This window comes from Panicum hallii, chromosome 1 (assembly GCF_002211085.1).
Source record: "Panicum hallii strain FIL2 chromosome 1, PHallii_v3.1, whole genome shotgun sequence".
Lineage (NCBI taxonomy): Eukaryota > Viridiplantae > Streptophyta > Magnoliopsida > Poales > Poaceae > Panicum > Panicum hallii.
In genome coordinates this window covers 1,204,423-1,231,021 of record NC_038042.1, presented here as the reverse complement: position 1 = coordinate 1,231,021, position 26,599 = coordinate 1,204,423, and the positions used below count along the sequence as shown (strand labels likewise).

The following is a 26,599-nucleotide window of genomic DNA, read 5'->3' as shown; positions in this document are numbered from 1 at the left end:
CCGATCAAAAGGATGTTTGTTTTCCATTTCTTTTGGTGATGTATCTTTTGTCTGAGTTTCACGAACTTACTGAAGTGTACACAGTGTTAGCTAGACAGTGCATGAGTCATCCATGCAGGTGCTCAAGTTCCAAAAAACAGCTATGGAGTTTTAAACAACTCCTGCCCTAATACTTTACAATATCCTTTTCATTTATTTACGCAATCATGCCGTGCTACATAGTGACGCTAAAAATCCATACTACTACTCCAAGTTGGGTGCCCATCTAGTCAGCTCGTTGGGTGTCCAGGAGGGATGTACCTGCAGCTAATGCTAATCTGAGAGATGAACCCAACTGTGTCTTAACCAACGCATTACCACCAGCCACACAGGACCTGAACTTCCTCATGCATATCTGCAGGTTGCAGAGGCCTTGTAGACCTAGCAAATATGCATGCCTAACCTTGTGTGTGTGTGTGTGTGTGGTGCTGAGTGCTGTTGACCTGCTGTTCCTCTGAACAAGGAGGAGAAAACAATGGATAGCTTGTCGTCCCTGTAACAGCTTCCATTCTCCACATCACATTTGACTTAGTTTCCACGATTATTTAATATATTTATCATCGGCATCCAAATCCAGATCCACCTCAGACAACTTATCTCTCCAAAAATGTTTCCTCAATATTTAGTCTTTTGCCTAAAAACAAATCTCAGTTTAATTTGATTTCTCCCCCAAATGGCGAAATTTACTCGGATTTCTTTACTTCCTCTTTAACCTTGGATGGACCTCGGTAACATTTTCCCCTTAAACCAACCAAGCTTCTCTCCTCTGTGACTCCGACTACTACTACTTCTCCGGATCAGCCACGGCGTCCGTCTCCGACTCACACACTACTCGATCGCTGCCTCTCCATCGCTATAAAGCTCTCGCCTTTGTCGCCGTCTCCTCACGTGCGCGCCACCACCTTCCATGCAAGGGCAGTAGCCGCAGCACGGCCGTCTCGTGCCTGCGCAAGCCGCCTTTCTCGACTGGGTCGATCGCCGCCGCCGTTCGCCGTTGATTAATTAGATCCATGGCCGTGGAGGATCCCCCGGCCCCGGCCCCGGCCCCGGCGCGGCAGTCCGAGGCCGGCGCGGGGGGACGGCGGACGGACAAGCACGGCCGCCGCCTCGAGGTGTACAACGAGGTGCTCGCCCGCCTGCGCTCCTCCGCCGGCGCCGCGCCCGCCGAGATCTCGCCGGCCTTCGAGGACGCGCTCTGGGCCCACTTCCACCGCCTCCCCGCACGGTGAGCCGCTCGCCGCCTCTCGCCCCGGGGATTTCCTGTTGTGATCTACTGGCCGCTGGCCGTTGCGCCGTGCTGTTGCCTCGCCTGACGCGGGTTCCCTTGCGCAGGTACGCGCTGGATGTGAACGCGGAGAGGGCGGACGACGTGGTCACGCACCAGCGGCTGCTGGAGGAGGCGCGCGACCCGGAGAGGCGGCCCGCCTTGTCGGTGCGCGTCGTGCAGGTCAGAAATCCACCCATCGTATTCGCATACACTGTCATCACATGCTTGCTTAGTTGCATGTCCCACACGCGTCGTCCTTCATTTGCTCCTCGATCTCGTTCAGGAATCTATGCATCGTCTTCCGAGTTCTGTCCATTCCAGTAACTTGTTCCATCACACATATATACCAAAGAATAGAGCTCGCAAGCAAAAATGCAATTTTTAGGATGCTGTTATTTGTTCCTGGAGTTTACGCACTCCTTTGACATGATCTATATCATACCAACGAGTAGAGCTTATTGTAGGAGATGCACCTTTTTCTTGTTCTTGTTCTCGCTTCAGCATCATGTATAATCTCGGACCTGTTCGATGGTGCAAAATTGGAGCTTACAAGAGCTTGCATCATTTGTTTTTTTTTCCGTTAAAGGCATTTCTTGGATTAAGCTGATATGTGATTGTTCATGATTTATGAAGCAAATCGATTGATTTCATGCTTGGTCATCAGGTTTCTAGGATTATTGACGGTGATATGGGTGATTCTCTCGATCCTGACATGGAGATGGTTACTTCTAATCACTTACCGAACCAGTTGTACGTATGATCTATATATTTGTAGATGAAATTCGTCTGTTTCATGTACCAGTACCTTTCTATATATCGATACAGTTCTTCGCGTTTTCGCATGTTAATGTTGTGGTTGTGTTACAATTCTTCAGGATCCACCCGCCTCCTGCATTTGGTTCTTCCTCCAATCTAGAGGCGCTTGGGCTTGAAACAAGTGAGGGTGATGTAAGAAGCACCAATGATACCGATCACAGTGTACATCTCATTTCCAGGTAAATAATTTCCTTCTCAGTGCACATATATAAGGTCATGCTTGCTTTGCGATTTATTTTTTCAGTTTAGCATTTCCATTCCTCGGGAAAAGAAGTAGCATTTTGACTTATTGGCAGGTTAACAACGAAGCAATTCGCCTTTTTGGACCTCAATATGTTGTTTGTAAGATTTTGGTGTTGCAATTTTGAAAATACAAATATGGCTATATTGTGTTGGTACTTGCCTTCTGAAGTATGTAGTTTTGGTCTATGCTTTAATAGAAGATAGCAGTAGACAGTATTCTGCTAATGCTTAGCTGCATATCAGCTCCAATATGACTTGAGATGTTTCTTTAAAAGCAATGATTTTAGATGTTAGGATATGTACAATTTTCATCTATATACGAGAAATATAAATATCTCAAATTTGGTTGGGGGTGGAAATTAAAAAATCCCCCACAAGGTCTATACTCTGTACTCACCTGAGCTAGCATCTCTGTGTTTAATTCTGGTCTGATTTTGTAGTATGGAACTGGTAAATGGCCATGCTTGGAGGCCTGCATTTGTCCCGAGTACATAACCTGAAAGGAAAACCAATATTATTTAGGGACATAAAGAGCTTGTTGATAACTTGATATGCAAACAGTTTGAGAAGGTAATTCTCTGCTAATTGATAGCTCTCTTTATTCTGAATCTTGCAGGCCAATGCATGAGATAACCTTTGCCATGGTTGATAAGCCAAAGCTCCTTAGTCAGGTAGGCAATCTTCTTTATCTTTGGAATAAAGTATAATTCTCAGACAAAAGCTACTCACAATCAGCCAACGCTTGCAGTTAATAGGGATAGTGCAATTCAGTAAATTTAGAAGCTAGCATGGAGTCGATAAACATAATAAGTGAAACTATATATTTTATTAAAAAATATTGATAATTGGGTAAAGAAATTAACAATATACAGTAAACCATTTGAAGTCACTTAAATAAACAGACTGTTGTTCAGTGACTGCTTGCTGGCTTACGCTATGTCATTTATACACTTATTTGCAGCTGACCTGTTTACTTGCTGAGCTCGGACTTGACATCCAAGAAGCACATGCATTTTCAACAATCGATGGCTACTCATTGGATGTATTTGTTGTCACTGGGTGGCATCTTGAAGTACGGAGCTGCTCTTTGCTTCAGGACATCGTTGCAATTGATTATTTGCTTTTTTAAGTACTCTATTAGTTCAGCAATGTTTATGTTGTTAATAATAATTTCTTTTCCTGCAATTTTCAGAGTACTGAGCAGCTACAAGGAAAGTTACTTCAGAAATTTCACAAAATTGAGGTACTCCTTTCCTCCCATTCTTATCTTATCAAAGCAGATCACCTATTGGGATCTAATAATTCCAATAATCTTTTTAATTTCCCTAAAAAGAGGAACATTAAAAATCTTGCTTTCTTCAAACATTGATGACACCGAAATAATAATACTTTTAATGTTACATATGCACACCAGTGCTTCTAGAAACATTTATTCTGATGTTCTGAAATTACAAGAAAGCATTGCAATCGTTTAACTGTGGTAAGTTTGCGTTTGTGTACAGGCACAGGCTTGCCCTGTATCTAGCAGGCCATCACCATCATCAGAAGGTTGGCAAGGCAGAGCAAGTGTGCCATCTACTAGTGTGGAAATACCAACAGATGGTGCAGATGTTTGGGAAATTGATCTGAGACTGCTCAAGCTTGGAAACAAAGTTGCTTCAGGATCAAATGGCGACTTGTAAGTTTAGGTTTTCTTTACTTTTCCTAGTCACAATAAAGTAGAAATAGTAGAAACTTCAGAGCTTTATTTGATACTTGGTTTCCATAGGTACCGTGGATCATACTGCAGTCAGGATGTTGCCATCAAAGTAGTGAGGCCTGAGCGCATCAGTGCAGATATGTACCGAGATTTTGCACAGGAAGTGTACATTATGAGGTTAGTTTGAAATTATTTATTGACATTAGCTTTACTGAAACAGTTCCATCTGAATTTGTTGTTTATTGACATTAGCTTTACTGAAACGGTTCCATCTCAATTTGTTATGAATTTGTCTAGTATTGAAGATCTCAAATCCTATTATAGGCTCATAATTATGTAATTGTTTCTTGGTTTATACATGCTTGCAGAAAGGTTCGTCACAGGAATGTTGTGCAGTTTATCGGTGCCTGTACAAGACAACCAAACTTATATATTGTAACAGGTATACTACAATTAAATCCATCTCTGTAGTAGACATGCCAAAAGTTTCTTGTTTGATCCCCTTACACCTTTTTTTCTCGCATATCCTTGTCTTAGATTTCATGTCAGGAGGGAGTGTCTATGATTACCTCCATAAAAAGAACAGCACTTTCAAGCTTCCAGAAATACTAAAGGTCGCAATTGATATCTCTAAAGGAATGAACTATCTGCATCAAAACAACATAATTCACCGTGACCTCAAGACTGCAAATCTTCTCATGGATGAAAACAGGGTCAGCTTTTTCACAATGTCGTAATTCATATTATTTGTTTGATCGAGAACTTGAAAATCGATCTTTGCTAATACCACTAGATCTCAAAACTTAAAAGGAATATATTTTGCAGGTTGTAAAGGTTGCAGATTTTGGTGTTGCTCGTGTGAAAGATCAATCTGGAGTGATGACTGCAGAGACTGGAACTTACCGTTGGATGGCACCTGAGGTGCACATCATCCACATGCATATTTCATAAGAAAGTAATGCTTATTGTCACTAACTAACATACAGATGCTATTTAACTTCAGGTCATTGAACATAAGCCTTACGATCACAAAGCAGATGTTTTTAGTTTTGCAATTGTTCTATGGGAGCTGCTAACTGGCAAGGTAATGGCACCTGTATGCTTTGACATGATTAGTCTCTCAATTTCTCTTACTTTTAGTTAATATATAGTTACCTGTGAAGGTTGACGTTGATAACTGTTCAATTTGTCAGATCCCTTATGAGTACCTAACACCACTGCAAGCAGCAATAGGTGTTGTTCAGAAGGTAAGAGCATTTAAACATCTCTACTTGGTTCCACACATTAGTACTAGCCCACAAAGGATTTACCTTGATGGAACCCATAGACAGCTACATCTAGAAGGTGTTGTATTTTTAGTTCTTATTTTAGGTAAGGGCATGTGCAGAGACTTGGGAAGAGGGAGGGGTGCAATTCTTTTTAAGAACAGTCTTTTACAAGTGAATGCCGCCTGTGCTCTTTCGAGGAAGAGTCATTTAAATACCGGATTGTCTTTCTTTGCTGTGCAATTGTTTATTAACAGATTATACAATATTATATAAACAAGTTCACTCTATACACAACAAGTTGAAACAGCTAGCCAGGACCAGTTTCTTTTTTCTTTTCTTTTTTTTAAAAGGTGAAACTGGTATGGCCAGTTCTTTTAAAGAAAAATCTTTTATTACAAAGCTTACAAGGTTTTCTAGAGACTTTTTACAGTTCATAGTAGTTTGGGTAAATTTTGGGTTTGTAGATCATATTCTTCACTTACCTGTTTTGAAGAACTCGCTTCACCCGTGTGCATTCTCTGCAGGGCATCAGGCCGACAATCCCAAAAGACACCCACCCCAAGCTCATCAAGTTGCTTCAGAAATGCTGGCATAGAGATCCAGCTGAAAGGCCTGACTTCTCTGAGATACTGGAAATTCTTCAGAGACTCTCCAAAGAGGTCAGCCCTCTGTATTTTTGGTTCTCACCACCAGTTTATCACATGTCTAGATATAATTATCATGATTTTCTTCTGTAACTCAAAAACTTGGTCCCTGCTAAACTTGACATTGCTATTGTTTCCTGTCGAATGTTATGCTATACTGAACATACCAACCATGATTCTCACCTCACTTTGGAACAGGTGGGAACTGACACTGAGGGTCGCCACAAAACGAAGACAGGCTTTCTTTCAGCACTGAAGAGAAATCACTGAAGGGCACAGAATAGTTACTCGAATGTCGGTGCTTGATGCATAGTGTAATTGCAGCATCCTGCTGGAGGAATGTGCCTTGTAGTGTAGTGTCAATCAGTCGTAACATATGTAACTGTAGCAGTTTTGCGCTTTTTTGGCAAATTTACTTCTTTTTCTTCCTTTCTTTTTTGACCCCTGTTAATCTTTTGTTGTTCTAGTTTTGTTGAATCTTCATAAGGTTGAAGAGACGTTCTGAATGAAAATAAGTATCTGATGACATTGTTTCATGTCTGATTTTTTTAATGGAAACTACCGCAGGCGAGACACTGGCATCAACCTTTGTGTATTAGTAAGCAAGGTAAAAATGGAGGGAATTGTAGACACCCCCCCCCCCCCCCCCCCCCCCGCCGGTACTTGGAACATTTTTGGCCGTGTTTTCAGATTCCATTAGAACCATTCGCAGATTTGACTGCAGGTTGAAATCACGGGCAAATTCTGCCATTTTGGAACAAAATAATCTAATGGTGTTCCAGGGTGGTTTGTACTGGTTACCACAGGTTGCTCAACACTGGTGTATACATCGATCAGCTGTACATGTTTTTCAAGAATTCTTTTTTCCTGCAATTTTAATGGACTCATATCAGAGAGTAAACGTACGCGAATGTTCACATAATTGCCAAAGCATGATGAAGACATTCAGTGATGAAATTGGGTCCATTTAGTTGCTAGACCGTTCAGTATCCGTTTTGTCAAGGCCACAAGGGAGCACTATCACATTTATTTTTGGTGACTGCGAATTTGAAGGCTATGTGAGAGTGTGGGGATGTCTCTTTTAAAAATCTCATGCATATGCTATCAGAGGATTTGAATCTTTATTTTTGTGCACGTTTTTCACGTTGAATTCAAGTGACTACGCAAAAAAGAATAGTTGAATTCAAGTGAGGAATTATATTTCCCTGGAATTATATACTAATGTAATGTAGGGCCTGTGCTCTGCTATACGATAAGGCATCGTCATCTCATCTCATCCGATTCCGAAACAGGGAACTTGCGCCGCCACCGTCCAACCAGCCATGCCAGCGGTGGCGTCCCTGTCGGCGCCGGCGCCGGCGCAGGCCGCGGCTGCGCGGCGCCGGAGGTTCTCCCCCGCGGCTTCGTCCTCGCTGCGCCGGGTCGCGTCAGGCGGGGGCTCCAGCTGGCGCAGCGAGCGGCGGCTCATGTCGGAGCTGGAGCGCACGGTCACGGCGGGCGCGGCCGAGCGCGTCATCCGCAGCTACGTCGGCACCAAGTCGGAGCGCGCCGCGCTCGCCGCGCTCTCCAGGCTCCTCATGGATTCCGACCCCCTCGCCATCCCGGTAAATCTGACGTCTTTCTGGTTAACCGCGCCAAGAAAACTGCTTCATTTTTTTCCATGTATAATTTGGTGAGATGTGTATAGAAAGTTGATGCCTGTCCTTGTTAGTAGCATTACAGTCTAGTATGAGCGACCAATTCAGCTTTGGCTAGTTATGAGCTCTGAATTCGAGCGGTTGTAGTTGTAGTGTCTGAGACTCTGAGTGCCTGTTTCGCCTTTTTATGATGAACTGTCATTTCATAATTTGTGCATGTGCATGCCAAGGACACTTTTAAAGGTCTAACCTTATTGAACTCTATTTCAAAATGAGTTATGCAGTAAAAATCATTACCTGATTCGTCATAAACTGTGATTTTTATTGTTATTGCAGTTCTATGAGGCAGTCACTCAGGCCCGGTGGTTCAAATGGAGCTCTGTTCATGCTGCTGCAGTTGCTGCCTTGCTTGAAGTCAATGGGAGCACTGGGGAATCAAGGTCCCTGATCTCTGACTCCATCTCGCAGCACCTCCAGTCCAACGATGAGGTGGCTCTATTCTACTGTGATCTCATGGCTGCTTTCTCCTCGCGCGGGCTGAAAGATCGAGCGGTGGATTTCTACACTGAGCTAAGGTCTATGCCGCACACCGGGCGCAAGGCCTACATGGCCATGATAAAATCCTTGTGCCTGATGGGTCTGGCCAGTGAGGCAGAGGAAGCACTTAGGGAGATGGTCTCTCTCGGCTACCAGCCTGAAGCTTTCCAGTTTGGATTGGTGGCAAAATGCTATGGCAAGTCAGGCTCGTTAGTTGAGATGGAGAGGGTTATTGCATCCATGTCAGATGCTGGCATCCGCCTGGGCACCGGCGCAGTGAACATTGTGCTTTCATGCTACAGCTCTTGCCGTGATCATTCCAAGATGCTGGCATGGTTAAAGAAGATGAGGAAATTGCGCATCGCACCAACTGCGAAAGCATACAACTTTGTGCTCAATTCATGTCCCACACTTGCTTTGGTGGTTCAAGAGCTGGATCCTTCACTCCCGCTGTCAACAGCGGGGTTGGTCAAGAAGCTCAAGTCTGTATCTACACTAGCATCAGAAGCTGAGCTGGTGCACGAGCTTCTGGCCTCATCGGTGCTGGACAGGGCAACAGAATGGTCTGATACAGAGGTGAAACTTAATCTGCACGGGTTCAGTACAATTGCAGCCTATGTGCTGATGCTGCAGTGGGTAGATGTGATAAAGGGTCGCACGTTACCGTTGGAGGTGTCTGTGGTGTGTGGCATTGGGAAGCACAGTGATGTCCGAGGTGAGCCCAAAGTGCGGGAGCTGGCACAAGAGGTTCTGAGCCGAATGGGGAGCCCCCTTCGGCTATCCACAAGGAACAAAGGGCGTCTTGTGGCAAAGCGAGATAGGGTGACTCAATGGCTTGCCAGCTTTCCAGTGCCTGAGGAGGTTACAGATAAATTACCTGACGCAACGAGTCAACAACCATTTGTATTTACGCTTTTCAGAAAACTTGAACAATTTTTTTCCACCCTTGTGTAGGTTTTCAGATGAATTGCAAGGTAGCTCAGCATCTTTGCTATGCTGTAGAATAATAGAAAGTCTATATAAGGTGCTCAAAGAAGTGTTGACCTAATCCTTGTTCTGATGTTGGAGTATTATGCCTCAATGAGCTGCTTGATGCTGATGGGACTGACAAATTGCGCTGGTCCATCATAGAAGACAAGGCCCGCAAACTTGTAAGTAGCCTGGGTAGGGTGCACGAGGTCCCAGAAGAGGTACTTGCTGCGGTCACTGCAGCAGTTGGAGTTGGGGATGCACCCTCTCTCAGCATTGAACCTGCCACCACCGCAGCATGCGCTCTTCACCTCCTCCAACCCTGCAGGCAAAAAGGGAGCAACGCTGCAGAAATACTGGAGAAAGAGGTGGCTAATAACTGCTATTTCAATGCCAATGTGTGGATTTCATATCCGGAATATCACTGCTCATTTTTTGCAACTTACCAGCAGCATGCGGGTTTTTAATCAGACTAGAGACAAGCTCATAGGCGCTGGAAATGGAGTACTTCATGCCCTGCATTTCTGAGCTGAGATTGCTGAACAGCTCCCTGATTCCATCATTCAGGCTCTTGGCCAACTGATTCAATGCATCAACACATTCTCCACTTGGGTTCTGACTTCTCAAGTATGGGTAGCACCCAATTAGTGGCACATTGATCACCGCGAATTTCCTCGCTCCCAAATTGTACAATGTCTGCAGCACGCCAAATATACAGTTATATATGGTTGATAAAGATTGCTTTGTCAGTCCTAGAGTTCTGACTTGTGCCTTGATTCCTTGAAGTATGATTAAATGAAGAAGCACGTTCAGTTCAAATGTTCAGATATTTTTTGTTTCAGAGTCACAATCCTGAGTCACTTGCTAGGTACCATAACGTATGGGTTTGTCTGCGTTGAAGAGAATCGACTAGAATTCTTACTTTGACATGGCTATCATATGTGGAGATCATAGCTTCAGAAAACTGCTGAATGGCGGTGGAGTCCGGTGATCTGTTCTGTGAGAAGAAGTCAAAGGCATCATTCGCACCGGCGCTTACAAGGAAGATTGATTTCGACAGCAAGGCCCAGGCCGACACTCTAGCAGTGCCAAGTCTGGTTGACATCTGATCTTTGAGGTCTGAGAAGTACTCTATCTGCTGCATCATGCTGATTGTAGATCCCTGGTGTAAATGCCATTAAGAATTTTGGTTTTAATGTTTTTATTCCAAATATTTATGTTGATACTTGCTACTGTTAACTGTACTAGCAATTTAAATTGGAAAGGGATAAAAAAATGTCTTTGATGTCATGAATGTGCTTCACCTAATTTATGAGCTGAGTACAGACATAGTTATTTCGGCTGAACTTTTGTGAGCAATATTTTCATCTTTATAGGTAGTAACGAATCACTTGATGTACAGCTACAATTAAAGATCTATCTACCAAAAAGTATCTTCGGTCATCACACTTTTTTTTTGAAACGGAGTCATCACACATTTATAATACTTGAAGTGTACCATAACGTTGGTGCCAGTGGGGGGCGGTACCGCCCCTCTATCGGCGCGGTGCAGGCGGGAGACGGGCGGGAGGCGGTCGAGTGGGAGAGAGAGGGCGGGATGGATCCTGCCGGGCGGGAGCGGGCGCTATCGCCCGCTCTCGCCCGCGTTGGCAGGAGCGCGAGGGCGGGAGGCGGGCAGGAGCGAGGCGGCGCGCTGGCGTCGGCTTGCGCGGCGAGAGGGGTGGGGCGGGAGTGACATCGCGCGTTTCTATTGGTCCACGCGGACTATCCGTTGAATTAGTTGACCGTTTGAACTCCAAAAAATTCGAAAAAAATTGCAAAAAATCTCAAATTTCATCCCTAACCCCCCTATAAATACCTCACCCGGGTTTCACTCCTTCCCCACCCCATTTGAGCTCATTTCTCCCGTCCACACTTCAATTTCACTCTTCTCGACGCCATGTCTTCATCTACCACGAATTCGAGTGAAGGAATGGAGGCTGAAACGATCGATGCGTTCCAAGCGGAGTATGAGGAGGCGATGCTCAATCTTGAAGAGGAGTCAAGCAGAAGGCGACGTCGTCGACACTACATCAGGCGTGATCGTGAGGGTGCCCATGATCGGCTGTTCCAAGACTACTTCACCGACAACTGCGTTTATCCTCCGAATTACTTTCGGCGAATGTACCGAATGAGGCGTCAACTTTTTCTACGTATTATGCGTAGATTAGGTGAATACTCTCCATATTTCACCCAAAGAGAAGATGCTTGCAATCATCGTGGTCTCTCTCCACTACAAAAGTGTACCGCGGCCTTACGCTTGTTAGCTTATGGAGGCGCTGCAGATTCGATAGATGAGTACCTAAAGCTAGCTAGATCAACTGCATTAGATTGTCTAGAGAAATTCTGTGAAGGCATCATTCACTGTTACGGGGATGAGTTTTGCCGTTAACCAAATATCGTGGATACTCAGCGTCTACTAGCGAAAGTCGAGGAGCGTGGCTTTCCAGGCATGCTAGGGAGCATCGATTGAATGCATTGGCAGTGGAGAAAGTGTCCGGAGGCACATGCGGGGCAATTCACAAGGAGGGACATAAAACATCCCACCATTATCTTAGAAGCTGTTGCATCGTATGATCGTTGGATCTGGCATGCCTTTTTTGGAGTGGCTGGGTCCAACAACGACATCAATGTACTCAATCAGTCGCCGTTATTCACTGATGTGCTTAGAGGAGAAGCACCCGTAATGAACTTTACGGTTAATGGACATGAGTACAATAGGGGTTACTACCTTGCTGACAGCATCTACCCCTCTTGGCCAGTGTTTATGAAGGGTATTACTCTTCCGCAGTGTAAGAAGCATCAGGTATTCACAAATGCTCAAGCAGCTTGGCGCAAAGATGTCGAGTGTTCGTTTGGACTGCTCAAGTCTAGGTTCAACATTATAGCAATTCCCGGACGAACTCTCTTACTCACAGCGTACTCTTGGGTTGATCATGCGTGCATGTGTCATCCTACACAACATGATCATCGATGACGAGCGTGATACCGATTTGGACGAGATCTATGAGACAGTTGCGTCCAATGTTGGTCAGGCGATCCACAACGATGCACCACCAAGCCTAGCTGCCAGAATTCAGATGGACACCGAGACGAGGGACTCACCGATGTATGCACAGCTCCAGCAGGACTTGGTTGAGCATGTGTGAGCACATAGTCATCCTTAGATTTATGTAATTTTTTTATTTATTATGTAATTTTTTATTTATTATGTAATTGGTAACTTTTTTTAGTTGAATAAAATTTATTTCTTGAATTCTTTTGCGTATTCGAACAAAGGAGGTTGAAATAATTAAATCTGAAAAAGAAAAGCTGACGTGAAGGAGAGAGAAATGAGAGCTGGCACTATAGCCTGTGCATTGGAGGGGTGGGGTGAGAGTGGAGTGAGAGTGGGGGTGAGAGCTGACGTGGCGGGGAGATATCTCCCCCCACCACTGGATTCAGCCTAAAGGCAGCCTAAGCCTACATTTGCTAAAAGCCTTTTTTTTTGTGGAACTGAATTTGCTAAATGCTTCCTAGACAGCGAAAACAAGTTAACTGAGATTTTGTCTAGTCAGATATTAGAGCATATGTCCCTTACGGTATCTGTTTAAGGACAAGATGAAGTCTCAAAAGTATAGAAGAAGTAATGTGAGGTGAATTAGATATACAGTGGAATCAAGAAGACCAGAGCCTCCAGAGGCAAAGTTAGCTCCGGTAGTGTAGGCTGCTGCGGCTGCCATGGTCATGTTCCTCGTCGCCTCACTGCTGCTGTTGGCAGCATTAGCGCTATGAGTGAGAGTTAAGCCGGTGGGCTCCTGCTGAACCCCATAGCAATGGCTGCAAATTTTCATCATCACAACAAGAACAAAAAAACATCCATTCAACGCAGTTTTGATGCATTAGTCTGTAAGCTGTGTGCATGCGCATTGTAGTTAAGAATTACAGTAGTGGCCACTGAGTTGCTCACCGATGAAGTCGACGCCGATGAGGCCGTTGCAGAACCTGCCGGTGGGCTTGCCGCCGGGGAAGTCGACGCCGTTGTGGGGGAAGTCGGCCCTGGCGATGCTCCACGGCAGGTAGTCGTTGTTCCCCACGTCGGCCGTAGAGTCGCCGAACACGTACATCGCCGGGACCTTGGCCCCGGCGGCCACACTCGCCGCCGCCACCGCCGCCACAAGAAGCATCCGGTGAAGCAGCGCAGCAGCTCGTCGCACAGCCATGGATGATGGCCACAACCCGAGTAGTGTGCAGCACGATCAGCAGGCATGTGGACACATTTAGATGTATGTGATTGCACCAGTAACAGTAATTTACTAGAGGTAAGTAAACAACTAACACTCAAGTAACCCAAATGAATTGATAATGAGCTGTCACGCTCCGTTTGTGCTAGACTGCTAGTAATGCCATTGGCAGTGCGACTCCTCGTACGTAGCTGGTTACCTGCTGCCCTGTTACCAATTCGTTGTGCTCTTTTGATACTCAAGTAACTAGCACAAGGCCAAAAGAAAAAAAACGAATTGTTTGCTCTGATGTACTAATTTGACTGTTAAGATGAGAAGTAATTTTGAGGATACGATACAAGCAGCAAATACTTGAAAGTTTCAAAAGTATATTTTGCTGGGTATAAAAAATGAGTGAGATAGAGCTCTGACTAGCTATGAGCAAGCAGGTAAGGTCAGAGGTGGTTTCGTGGATTCCTATAAACTCGGTCAGACTTATTAGGTTCTGAATGTAAGATCGAAGTGCTAACTAGTTTCAGTTGATTATTCATCATGTTGATTATATAAGTCCATCACGGTCTATATGATCCAAGATTTCAGCACGTGGAGAGAAACAAAGAATCATCCATCCATGATCCATTCATGCAGGCAGCGATATATATAATCTATTCTACATGCACTCGTAACTACTCCCACGTGTGTATCTCATGACGTAGGACGTATCTGACCCAATAAAGAGCATGTACATGAAGTATGTGATCATACTAGAACATTTATGATGATATATATATATATTGAGTATGTCACCATACATATGATACATATAGTATGTGAATATACTAATTTTTATATACTAGTACTAAGGTATAATTATAATATATCTAAAAATAGGGGTGCTTTTGAAATTTTTTATATATATTTTTTGAAGTATCTTAGAATTAATATATAAACATACTCAAAAGTAATAAAAGAGTATGCGGACATACGCACAGTGGGGTGTGTGATATATATATATATATATATATATTATTTGCTGGCCGGGTACATAGAGCTATATATGAGCAGCACTAGATCTGGCAGAGCTGGTAGCAGTATAAAGCGGAGATGGATCAGGTGATGGTGGGCTTCTCTTCTGGTGTGGTGCAGCAGTAGCAGGCCAAGTTAGAGCACTTGCCGCGGACGAAGCCCAAGTTCTTGCAGCACTCGTTGCACTTGCCCGGTTTGAAGCAACTCACGAAGCACTTGGTCTCTGGCGACGCGTCCTTGTTCTCGACGCAAGGGTCGCCTGTTTCTGCCGCCACCATCATGTTGGCCTCCTCACCTGCATCATTCATGGTCCATGGAGGAATGGATCGAATTTGCTACAAGTTAGTCGTCGTAGCAGCTAGCGGATGGAATTGAAAGACTGCTGAATGCGTTGTTGCAGTTGCTTACGTGATGCGATGAGGATGACGGTGAGCAGGAGGATCAATGTCGTCGTCTTCCTCCTCGCGCTGCGCATCTTCATCACCAACTCCATTGCTGGATGAGTATGTATGTGCAGGACGGATGATGTTCTGTCTAGCTACCGTAGACGTAGTCATCCTTCATCTCCACCTACTTATGTATATATATATATATATAAGCGTGCTGGCCGCGCGTAGATTCTAGAATATGCCTACTACCTCCATTCATTCCAAAATATGTGCAATTCCGTTTCAAAAGAAAAATTGTGCAATTCAGATTATGCACCTGGATGAAAACTCGTCCAGGTGTCTGGTCCGAATCGCACTTATTTTACCGTTCCAAAAGGAATCGCACTTATTTTGCAAAAATAAAGGTAGTAAGTACATCAATGCCTGTGGACCAATTGGCTGGATGCCATTGATGTACTTCCATAGAGATTAGAATCTCCTTAATTATATTATTTACTCCCAGGATTAATTATTATAGGCTGTGTATATAGATGGAAGTAATTGTCTCGGTTTTATTTCCTTCCTTAATGTTATGGCCTGGAGACAATTTTGGCATTTGGTTGGTTACTAAATTATTAGAATTCTTCCTCTGGTCAGCACCGGTTGATGTTTGAGATTTTGACTTGCAAGTAGTGGAATAATAGTGTGTGAGCTTCCACACCTTTAGCATTTTTTTTCTCAAGAAAAGGTTATATGTTTCAGTCGGTGAATTTTTTCTCTGGCAATTTCGTCTTTACTAAGGTCATATGAAAAGTAAAAGCCTCAAAAAAGCGCATCTCTTCTTCTGGCTAGAATCTTTCTTTTAAGTACACCTCTCTTTGCTACGCTAGCGGTAAAAGAAAAGCATTCTACTGCTCAACCAGAAAACTATATGCGTGTACCGGATGATGCATGTTGGGATTATGGCTTAGCAACGCTCAAGGTGGGTAACGTCTCACGTAATGTAACGGCGTTACACGTCTCGGTGTAAAGAAAGTAGTTCGATTGTGTATGTGAAGATATTATTTAATTTTCACAGCTAGTAGGCGTTAATAATTAATTAGCTTCCAGCTGCCATTCATATATGCCTCCGTACATGAGGATGCATGATTTTATTTGCTTCACAATAACATACGCCTGTGTTACGACAAGAGGATAGACGATCACAGGTGCTAGTGATGCAACGTCCAGCCGCCCATATTCATCGTGTACTACGTGTTAATACTAAATGCATGGGATATGATCCAAAATGCCATGAGTTAGTCGTAGCGCATATCTAAATGCATAGCAAAATCTCCTTCATTTCGAATTATAGATAGATTATTTCAGCTTTTCTAAATATAAGAGAAGAGGGAACGAAGCAAGGGAGATGCTAGCTAGTACTCCTTCCGTTTTGAACTCTAGATGTTTTAGCTTTTCTAAAACCAACCATACGTATATCTAAGCACACAACAAAATTCATATGTTCAGAAAAGTTGAAACTGGGAGTAGCTATGTGTAACCAACTTACGCGAGGCGACGAGGACGACGATCAGCATGAGGATCAACGATGTCTTCATCGTCATCTCTCCTTAGCTATCTCTATCCCTACTTTATTTCCAAAGAGTGCTGTTTTCACGGTGTATTATCCTCCATTCGGCGCGTGTGGCTGCATGCCGCAAGAATCATCATCAGCAGTTCAGCACCCTCCATCTTGCATGCCGTCCTCTGCACCATACCCATCCATGCATGGGCACATGCTCAAGGTAATATACAACATAATATTACTAAATGTTTCAGAAATGCACGGTTTTCTCGTTTGTCTGCCTGCAGGTTCGTCATGCTGATGTGAATTTCAGGGGTCACCATCCCCGTAATGGCTGATGTAATGGAGATAAATAAGAGTATTTCTTGTCTGGCAGGCACGCACCACTTGTGATAGATCGATTATACAATCCAGGGCAACACTGATGCTCATAGATGTGAATTATGCCTTTTTCCTAGTGATCCTGTCACAAGACAAAATTTGTTTCAACTGACTGACTGACTGATGAAAACAGGTGGAAAAGAAGATGGTGGCAATGAATCGATGCACAAACCTGAAGCAGTGGATCCCAAGTGCTTTGGTGATCTCATGAATAACAGATGTAGCAAAATGCATGTACAGTGCCACTGCCAAGATTGAACAAAATAGTGAGATTTGATTTCCCATGCTCGTACAGAATAAGAGAGCTACAAACCTACATGCAATTTCTCATGATATCCTGTAAGAAGGCAATTTAAAATAATTAATAGCTTTGGGCTACTGATCTAAAATTTGCAAGCCACCAACCAGCAAAACACCCTTAAATTATGATGAATTAGCAGGTTAAATTATGATGAAATATTACTTTTTTAGCAACAGCAAAAAGAAAAATGATCAACTTAGTACTTTAGCGCACAACTGTAGATTGTTACTGAAAAGATAAGTTGTGAGAATAATGCAGTACCTGTAAATAAGCAGTACATTAAGAGAACCAGCTGCTCATCAACAAGAGGATTTCTGAAACAATCAAAGACCAAAAGATCAGTTGAGACAGGAAATTATTACAAACATGATAATAGAAAAAGGTAGCTAGACACAAACCCATCATCAAGCCGGGCAGTCAGAGCATTTGCGATTGCAAATGGAAAATACACAAGGGACTGTAAAAGAATAGCACAATGTTTTAGCACGCTAGCATAGGGCAAATATGAGGATGGTGTAAAAGAGAAGAAAGAATTATTGGGCTTTCCAAGCAAGTACCATGCACATCCCTGTTTTCAGACCTTTCGGTTCATCACATAAGTGAGCCAGAATCATTCTTCCCTGTGGAACAATAAACAGATATCAGGTAATGTCCATCTATTTACACTGTACTACTGTATTTGAAACAGGGCGGTTATTACAGCAAAAGAAACAAGAAGACACAATGCTTTTAAGATTTAAACATGAAAATGCCATTTATAAATGAGCAGGTACACAAATAAGCACAGAAATGGACAGATAAACAAGGCATTTGGTCATAAAAATCAGCAGAAAAGCCTTACCACAAGAAAGCCAAAGGCAAAACCAGTTCCAATAATTAGTAGATGAGGCTGATTCCTCATTATATCTGAAGGAGACAGGTAGGACCTGCATAAGATGCAATCGTTAAGTGATATACTAGAAGCTTCACCTAGACCGTCAGCTTAGATTGCTAAGCTCAAATTTCTAGGTCGAGTGTTGTAGAACTTCATATACATAAAGCAAGGAAAGGATTCAACAGCTTTACCAAACAAGAACTCCAGCCAAGAGCAAACCAAAAGGAAAGAGCTGACACAAATGAAGAATATCAGATGAAGACAGGGGAATCATAACAGTAGACTAAAATGGGTAAATTTAGAGATTACATTACCATAGCTAGTGCCAGCAACATGCTTCCTTTTCTTGCTTCAACAACTTTGTATACATTGTGAATGCTGTACAGTTGCAATATTAACTTAGTCGACCATAATTGCATTTCCAATGTTCGATCAATTCAAAATTATAAATATAATAAGCTAAAACATTAAGTAAATGAGGTACTTATTCAACTCAGATATATTCAGAAACATGTCAGCTAAAAGAGCATCAATTGCTCCACTTGCAACATCAACTAGATCTAGCACTATACTGTTCCATGTATCAGCCCATCAGGTGGTCCAATTTGCAACTGTAACTTCACTATCACTCTCTAACAGTTTTGCTCAATGGACAAATATCAATTAAAGAAAGACTATTCCTTTTGTTTATTGAAAAGATGAATTAATCTTCTTACACATGAAGCAATATTATCTACAATTCAAACATGCTTATTATTTCTTTGGACTTTAGATTGACAAATAATATAGCATTGAATGTAATTTTAGAGGCTTTAAAGAGAAGATTACAGGGTCAAACAATATACAAAAAAAACGATATAGAACATCAGACACAACAAATACCACTAGAAAATAGTACATGTTGTAACATGGAACTTACTTAGATCCAATTGTTGGGATTACAGCAAAAGCAATCATAAGGCACAGCACTATGTCATACACAGGGATTTCTGGGGAAAGAAGAAATGAGAAATGAACTTCAGTATAGGGAATGCCCATTTTGTTTTCCGACTTCACAATGAAGCTTTCATAGAGTATAAACAGGAAAAAAATCAGAAATAGGATAGCTCTAAAATCAAAGAAACTTGATGACCGTATGAATATATAAATATAAATATAAAAGAAAACATAAACGTGCTAGCATATGTACCAGGAATAAGAGGCACCCAACCCAGTAGGGGCATTGACTTCTGGAAATCCTGTGCCCACCACTCAGCTCCTACAAAAGGAAAGATGAGCTATCAGTACCACCTAACCATATGGCTTTAAGTAAGGCCTCATGCACATGCACAATGAATTAGCAGAGGAACAAAAAAATTTCAAAAGTTCCAGAGACCTGGTAAGCCTGAAAATTGGTGGTTTAAATAAGTTTAATACCTGTGAAAAAGGTGAAAAAATGGCACAAGTAGATCAGCATAAGGCCTTCAGTTGGTCCATTGACTAGGAAGAATAAGTGTATTTGTAAAAAAACTGCACAAAACAATGAAGTGTGAATTACAGGATAAAACAAGAACCATTGCAGCAAAATTAGAAAAGAAGGCATCATGATAAACAACAAAAAGTATGAACCTATGAAACTTGAAAAGTGCAGTGCTTTGCACTTGCAGAAACCAAGTTGTGCAAATCTCAGTAGGGTAGTGGGTAGGTGCAATATATCCCCATTTTTAATTACACAAGTGTCTTCACTTTCCGAAAGCATTGAAGCACTTCCCACATGACAACATATATTATGCACAAGACCAAAGCATCCATAATAAACTACTAGAAGAAATGTAAGACATCAAGTTTTAAGGTCCATACATGTGAAGAAAAATATAATGTGTTTGGTTTTTGAAAATTAGAAAGCCTTCAGAAGAATTGCATTCATGTGGGAGACATTAATCTACGAAACACCAATTTGGCAAGAATGTAGATTGTAGAATGTAAAACTATAACCACTGGGAAAGAACACAAGAACATTCCCAGGTTGCGAAGTAAAATGGGACAGCTGAAATAACCCAAAACCAGAAGGTAGCCTTTCCGCACATTGCCGTGCTTCCAAAAGCCAAAGACTCAAACTAATGGATAAAATAAAATAATCAATTCACAACAATTTCAGAATCATTGGACTTGAAAGGAAAAGGTTGGCAGGTGGCCTTACAGCACAGGCAAGGGCATCACATCCTGCACGGGATACAAACTTATTAGCACCATATGGGCTTTCATAAAACAGAATCCACCAACTTAAGTTTCAAGTGGAGATTACCATGGGCAAAAAGCTCGCCTAAAGGACTTGATGAGTTGGTACGCCTTGCTTGTTTTCCATCCACAGCATCAAAAATCTGCATCAGTATCATTCCATGTAAACTAAAATAATCGAAAGTTTGACATGATATATTCATAAAAACGCTGAAGCTATAAAATCCCAGGAAAACAGGAAGACCCCATTTAATTTCAGAAAGATACTCAAAATGATTACAAAACCTAGATACCATGGGTCAATGGATGCCTTGAAATTTTAAAAAATGCTATAAGTATGATTGAAAAATTAGAGTGCTAGCTGAATGATAGACTTATGTTACACTGCAAATGAGTATATGGTACTCCCTCCATCCCAGAATATCTCTGACCATGAATAACAAAAAAAACATAATGATTGACAACATAAAAATGATGTTAATAGATTCATTGTAAAATCAAGTATAAAAAATATATTTTTTCTATTTAAAATAAATTATTTCTAGAGATATTGTTGGTCAAAGATAGCAGTGTTTGACTTAGGACAGAGGGAGTACGCAATAGTAAAGAAATGCATATTTGGGTGAGCATATAAAGTTTGACGAACCTGATACAGGAATAGAAGCAATCCATGAGCAAGGTGAACCCATCTGGGAGGTGCTGTATCTAGATGAGGTGAATATAACTGCAGGTAAAATGGAAACGGTAATAAGGCTCAATATGTTACTGGATTATTAGTACTGTGATCAAGTAGAAAGAAACTGTCACAAATATATGTCAGAACAATACAATATCATATGTATTGACAACTTTACTGCCGTAAGACACTTACAAAGCCAAGGAATGCCGATGGCAATAGAAATATGAAACCTGTCAGTGTAATCTGGAAAGAAAAAAAACAAGCACCAATTTTCTCAGGACTGAACAAAAGCAGCATAGCTCATAGTAACAGCACGTGAATTGAATTCTCACCATGTTTGGTCTGCAGATCATCCCAACATGGATACCCCAACAAAAATAATAACAAAGAAGGTTAGCACTCAATGCACATAACTAAGAGAAAAGATGGATGTAAGTTGAAGTGCGCGAGCACTAGCATGTAGAGTGATAGAATTTGCAGCTAAATAACAGAAAACAGGATAAAATAAAACACATGATTTTGCATTGAGCTCACAGGATAAAATAAAACTAAAGAATGACAAGACTTTAATTGTTTGCTCCCATATAAATAAAGTAAAAATGTCGGTTTAAAGGCGCAGATCATAATCCTCATATGCCACATTGAAGGCATGTTTCATAAACTAATCAGGAACCAAGCTGTAGAATATATTGAAAACAGTCTTTTTCAGCTTTGCAAAGAAGGAACCACTAAGCAAAAGTTGCTGCTTTACCTGCATCGCAAGATGATCACCAAAGCTAAAGATGATTCCTTGTGCTATGCTGAACTTGGGACTCGGCACTCCGCTCTGCGGAACATTAGCACCAGCTAAGCTGAAATTACCCAGATCACAAAAATGCCATGACCCATGACATGACACACGCATGACATATGTCACAGCTGAAGATGTCGGTTCAAGCAGTGAATCAGAACCAGATCGCGCTAGTAGCCAATAGGAAACAGAAGGGCAAGATGCTCTCTTGGTCGGGTGACAAATTTAGCTTATATTCTAGCAGAGACAGTCCCTCGCATCAGGCATTGAGCACAGGAGAGACTAGAGAGCATGGGCGAGGTCGACGTCGACGGAGGCAGAAACGAAGAGAGGAGAGGAGAGGAGAGGAGAGGAGGGGGCGGGTGGCAGTCTGTGCTTATGGGAACCATAGCGGGAAGACGTTGACGAATCGGGACCAGAAGGGCTGGAGGATGTACTTGGCGACGAGCGAGTGGTCGACGCCGCTGTACTTGTAGCGGCGCAGCGGCGCCACGCCGTGGTGGCCAATGTAACCCACCTCCCTGCCCCCCTCTCCCTAGGAACCGCGCAGCAATCCCCAAATCGGAAGCCGCAGCCGGACGGAAGGAGGCGGCGGCGGAGGGGAGGGAATGAGCGGAGGGAACCAAGCGTGGGAGGAGGAATCTGTGCCGCGGGCCGCGACGCGATTGGGGGAGGAGGGAATTTTAATGAGGGGCCCAGGGCAGGGGATTTAGGTGGGGGCAGGGGTGGTGGTGGTGGCCGCCGGCGCCGGGACGGGACGGGCAGGAAGGGAAAGGGGAGGACAAAACGAAGGGTGGGGGAGGGAGTGGAAGGGAGGCGCGCGCTTTTGCGATCCGGCCCCTCCGGTTCGACGGTATTCGTGTCCCGGGCGCCAATCACGTGTGGGCGTGTGGCACCGATTCCATTCCATTTCCATTTAAAAAATAAAATAACATGAGAAAAGTAGGCAAGTCCAGCATATTTAACAGAATTTTTAAGGAAATTTATTAATTTTTTATATAAAAAGAAAATTTATTATTTTCTTATACTATAGCAAACATGATAAGAAATACTACTACTACAGCAGAAAGAGTATTGTCTTGTGTCTCGTGAATTACTATGTAGAGAGGAGGAGGAACAATCGTCGTGGACCACAAGAAGTGAAGCGAGGTGACTGGCGCAGCCGGCGATCTAAGGTATGGGATAGGAGATATCCGAAATATCCGATTTTCATAGTTTAAATATTAATATGGATATTCGTATCCGTATCCGTATTCGAATTCGAATTTAATGCAGTAGTAAAGTGAATATATCTGAATCCGATTTTTATTATTTTTTCCCTATCCGATTCCACATTCAATATCCGACACTATCTGTATCCGTTTTCAGTAGAACTATTTAAAAGTTATATTTATTTTCCATAACCAATATTATTAATTTTATAATAAACTTATAAGAAGATTAGTTTTACTCGTAAATATTATTATTTTATCTATTTATAGGTAAAATTACTTTTATATTTTTTATTATATATTAATCAATAATATTTCTATATTTATTGAAAATATATTTTTATTTCTAGCTTTATTATATATTTATTTATTAAAATATTTGTTGATAAATAAGCTATTTTTTACGAGCTATCTTTATTATATTATCATTGTTTAGTTTATATATATAATAATTTTATATTTTAAAACTATCAATAAAGAAAATAGCTAAATATTATACTATATATCAAGTAAATATTCGAATTTGAATCGAATTTGAGGCATCCGTTTTACATTCGTATTCGAGAATATTCAAATTTATATCCATATTCGAGTTAGAATATAGTAAAAAATAGTATCCTAATATGATTCCATCTATTAAGCTTGGGCCGCGTGCAAGTGCGCCGCCACCGTCGGGGAGCCGGCCGGCTATCCCTGCCGTCGCGTGAACGGCGGGGCAGCAGCATCGAGGTGATAGGTGAGCTGGGCAGGGCTGTATTTTATTGGCTCCCACTTGCCTGGCCACTGGCCTGCCTCCTCTTTCTCGGAGGACTCACAGCGTAACCGGCGCTAAACGACAGAAACAAACACTGCAGCGTACTGTTTGAGTACTGTTCATGCAGATCTAGCCAACATGGTGCGTTCAAATTTAGACCCGTCACATCAAAGATTATCTTGTCATTTAGAAATATTAAATAAAATTTAATTATAAAACTAATTACAGAACCCAGGGCTAATTCGCGAGACGAATCTAATGAGGTATATTAGATCATGATTAGTGGATGATTACTGTAGCAAATTATGGATTAATTAGGCTCATTAAATTTGTCTCGCGAATTAGCACCTATCTGTAAAAAAAATTTGAAATAGACTTTATTTAATACTTCTAAATGACAAGATTCTCTTTGATGTGACGGGTCTAAAGTTTAGAGAGTAGGAAATGAACACACTTTTAATCTTGGAATGGACAGCTTTAAGAGGTGGTAAGTCAGGGACTTGCCTTCATCAAATCAATGAATCTCTCTCCCTCTGGGTGTGTTTGTTTTCTGAGGCCTAAAGTTTAGAGAGGTCACATCAAAGAGAATCTTATCATTTAGAAGTATTAAATAAAGTCTAATTACAAAACTAATTGCAGAATCCCAGCGCTAATTTGCGAGACGAATCTAATGAGGTATATTAGTCCATAATTAGCGGATGATTACTGTAGCATCACTGTGGCAAATTATGGATTAATTAGGCTTATTAAATTTGTCTCGCGAATTAGCACTCATCAGTGCAAAAAGTTTTATAATTAGAATTTATTTAATACTTTTAAATAATAAGATTCTCTTTGATACGATGGATGTAAGGGTTTTCTATCCCACGTTGTCAGAGACGACATCGGGGTACGGACACCTCTGCTGCTCAGGGCAATTCGTTCCAGTTCCAGCCTTTGACCGTCAACGCTGGCTCGTTTCTGGCTTGTCTTGAGTGAAACTGGTGCAGCAGGGATGTTTACAGGATCACAGACAGGTTCAGCCAAGGCATGATGTGGCCCAACAGCCTACCGGCCCAGAAGGCCTGTATGGATGACAAGCCCAAAGCGAGCGATCATCACACTTACCCCCTAAAGCCCGTAACTCTTGCTCCTGGGCTCAAACCAGCCTTCCGCATCATCGCTACACGCCCAGCCCACCACAAGTCAGTCCGTCCCCTCCATTCCACTGCTGCTGTCACCGCCGCCCGAATCCCTCCCTGCCTCCCTCCCTCGCCGCCGCCGCCGCCGCCGCCGTGTGACCCCGGAAGAGGAAGGGGAAGGCGAAGCCGGAGGATGGGGAAGCTGCCGCACGCCAACGCCATGCGCGCTGCCGCAGCCAAGCTCCCCGTCGCCCTCGTTCCCAAACCCAAGCCCCACGCCGCTTCACCCTCCGCTCCGCTGCCCGAGCGCCGCGGCACCAACCCCGCTAAACCCCACCGCAAGCCCCACAGAGGCCCAAAAGCCCCGGGGGCCATTGCGCCCACCGCCACCAACGCCGCGCAGGGGGAGGGCGAGGGGCGGAAGCCCATCAAGACCCCCGCCGACCTCGCCGCCGCCATCCGCACCGCGGCGGACGCCGACATCGACGCGGCGGTGTCGCTGGCCCTCGAGGCGCCCCCCGCCGTCCCGCTCCCGACCTACTCCCTCGCGCTCCTCCTCCGCCGCCTCGCGGCCCGCCGCTCCGTCGCCGCCGCGCGGGACCTGCTGAGCAAGCTCCACCCGGCCCCGCCTGACCCCGCGTCCTCGACGGCCCCGCGCGGGGCGCTGCTCGCGCTCGCCGACGCCGTCTGCCGCCGCGGCGACCCGCGCGAGATCTCCAGGCTCCTCCCGGTCCTCGCCGACCACGGCGTCCGCGCCGACGCGCACGTCTACAACGCCCTCATGAAGGCGCACGTCGCGGCCTCCGACCCCGCCGGCATCCTCGCGGTGCTCCGGCGGATGGAGGGCGACGGCGTCCAGCCAGACCTCGTCACTTACAACACGCTCGTCTACGCGCTCGCGCGCGCGGGGATGGTCGCCAAGGCGAGGACCTTCCTCGAGACCATGGCCGCACAGGGGTACTTCCCGGACGTCATCACCTACACCTCGCTCATGAACGGGATGTGCGTCCAGGGCGATGCGCTCGGGGCGCTTAAATTGCTCGAGGAGATGGAGGCCAAGGGGTGCGAGCCCAATGAGCGCACCTACAACACGCTGCTTATGGGTCTCTGCAAGAACAAGAAGCTGGACAAGGCCGTCGAGGTGTACAAGTCCATGGTAGCGGCTGGGATGAAGATGGAGGCGCCGGCGTATGCCACTTTTGTCAGGGCGTTGTGTCGATCAGGGAGCGTTGCTGATGCATATGAGGTGTTTGATTATGCCATTGAGACCAAGAGCATCACAGAGGTGACGGCGTATACTGAGCTTGAGAACTCACTCAAGTGGCTGCGCAAGATGAAATCATGATGACTCAAGTCACTCAGCTTGCAAGTAGAGTATACGCCAGTTTATTTGCTGATGGTATTTTCTTCACCCATCATTTAGTGAAACATTGTCAGGCTCAATTTGTTGTGATACGGTGAATATCTGCAAAAATGCATTTGAATTCAGGCTATAAATCTTTGTGACTCGAAAGCGGCTTCCAATTGGTCAGAAATTCTCAGCATCATGTTGCTTCTTACCCATATGAAATGAAAGAATGGGATGTCCAGAAAAAAATTGCAGCTGAGTATTTAGTATTTACAGGTAGAAATGGCGCAAGCTCTTTTACGGTTCTGTACCAAGCTTTCCTTGCTATGGTCATGTAGTGCCTTGATGTAAACAAACATATATTATGTTTATCCTCTGGGAAATGTTTGACGTAAACAGATAAGTTATGTTCTTCATATGAGCAATGGTTTTTTTTTCCAATGACCAACACGAAAAGTAAAAGGTAAGGAAATGCTGGAAATATGTCTTGTTGGATCTGGATAAGTTAACACCAATTGAATCATGGTAGGCTGTGCCTACAATAAAATGGAGCATAGTTTTTGTCATCTACTGATGGGAAAAATTACTAAAAGGATTTTAGCTGC

The 26,599-nt window shown here is 43.4% G+C and overlaps 5 protein-coding genes and 1 pseudogene across 5 annotated transcripts; 3 read left to right on the top strand and 3 right to left on the bottom strand.

Moving 5' to 3' along the window:
• The first annotated feature begins 1,034 nt into the window (after window positions 1-1,034).
• On the top strand, window positions 1,035-6,512 carry LOC112893596 (serine/threonine-protein kinase STY46-like). Its single transcript, XM_025961012.1, has 16 exons — window positions 1,035-1,264; window positions 1,372-1,486; window positions 1,971-2,056; window positions 2,182-2,301; window positions 2,982-3,036; window positions 3,327-3,437; window positions 3,558-3,608; window positions 3,868-4,043; window positions 4,134-4,241; window positions 4,433-4,506; window positions 4,602-4,777; window positions 4,890-4,985; window positions 5,068-5,148; window positions 5,258-5,311; window positions 5,857-5,991; window positions 6,175-6,512. The coding sequence occupies exons 1-16, from the start codon at window positions 1,050-1,052 to the stop codon at window positions 6,244-6,246; spliced, it is 1,725 nt and encodes a 574-aa protein (XP_025816797.1). The 5' UTR covers window positions 1,035-1,049; the 3' UTR covers window positions 6,247-6,512.
• Window positions 6,513-7,234: 722 nt separating this feature from the next.
• On the top strand, window positions 7,235-10,395 carry LOC112900726 (pentatricopeptide repeat-containing protein At2g17033). The gene is made up of 2 exons (XM_025969545.1): window positions 7,235-7,580; window positions 7,950-10,395. Exons 1-2 carry the CDS (start codon window positions 7,299-7,301, stop codon window positions 9,102-9,104), a joined length of 1,437 nt encoding a protein of 478 aa, XP_025825330.1. The 5' UTR covers window positions 7,235-7,298; the 3' UTR covers window positions 9,105-10,395.
• LOC112883780 (GDSL esterase/lipase At5g55050-like) lies at window positions 9,221-10,266 on the bottom strand. Its single transcript, XM_025948998.1, has 3 exons — window positions 10,042-10,266; window positions 9,566-9,815; window positions 9,221-9,441 (listed from the first exon to the last, which is right to left on the bottom strand). The coding sequence occupies exons 1-3, from the start codon at window positions 10,264-10,266 to the stop codon at window positions 9,221-9,223; spliced, it is 696 nt and encodes a 231-aa protein (XP_025804783.1).
• A 2,371-nt stretch (window positions 10,396-12,766) lies between the features above and the next one.
• On the bottom strand, window positions 12,767-14,059 carry LOC112900737 (GDSL esterase/lipase At5g55050-like). The gene is made up of 2 exons (XM_025969552.1): window positions 13,108-14,059; window positions 12,767-12,977 (listed from the first exon to the last, which is right to left on the bottom strand). Exons 1-2 carry the CDS (start codon window positions 13,358-13,360, stop codon window positions 12,940-12,942), a joined length of 291 nt encoding a protein of 96 aa, XP_025825337.1. The 5' UTR covers window positions 13,361-14,059; the 3' UTR covers window positions 12,767-12,939.
• Window positions 14,060-16,462: 2,403 nt separating this feature from the next.
• LOC112879047 lies at window positions 16,463-21,936 on the bottom strand (annotated as a pseudogene).
• Window positions 21,937-24,707: 2,771 nt separating this feature from the next.
• Window positions 24,708-26,410, top strand: LOC112901189 (pentatricopeptide repeat-containing protein At2g17670-like). The gene is made up of 2 exons (XM_025970047.1): window positions 24,708-24,737; window positions 24,785-26,410. Exon 2 carries the CDS (start codon window positions 24,840-24,842, stop codon window positions 25,989-25,991), a length of 1,152 nt encoding a protein of 383 aa, XP_025825832.1. The 5' UTR covers window positions 24,708-24,737; window positions 24,785-24,839; the 3' UTR covers window positions 25,992-26,410.
• Window positions 26,411-26,599: the final 189 nt, after the last annotated feature.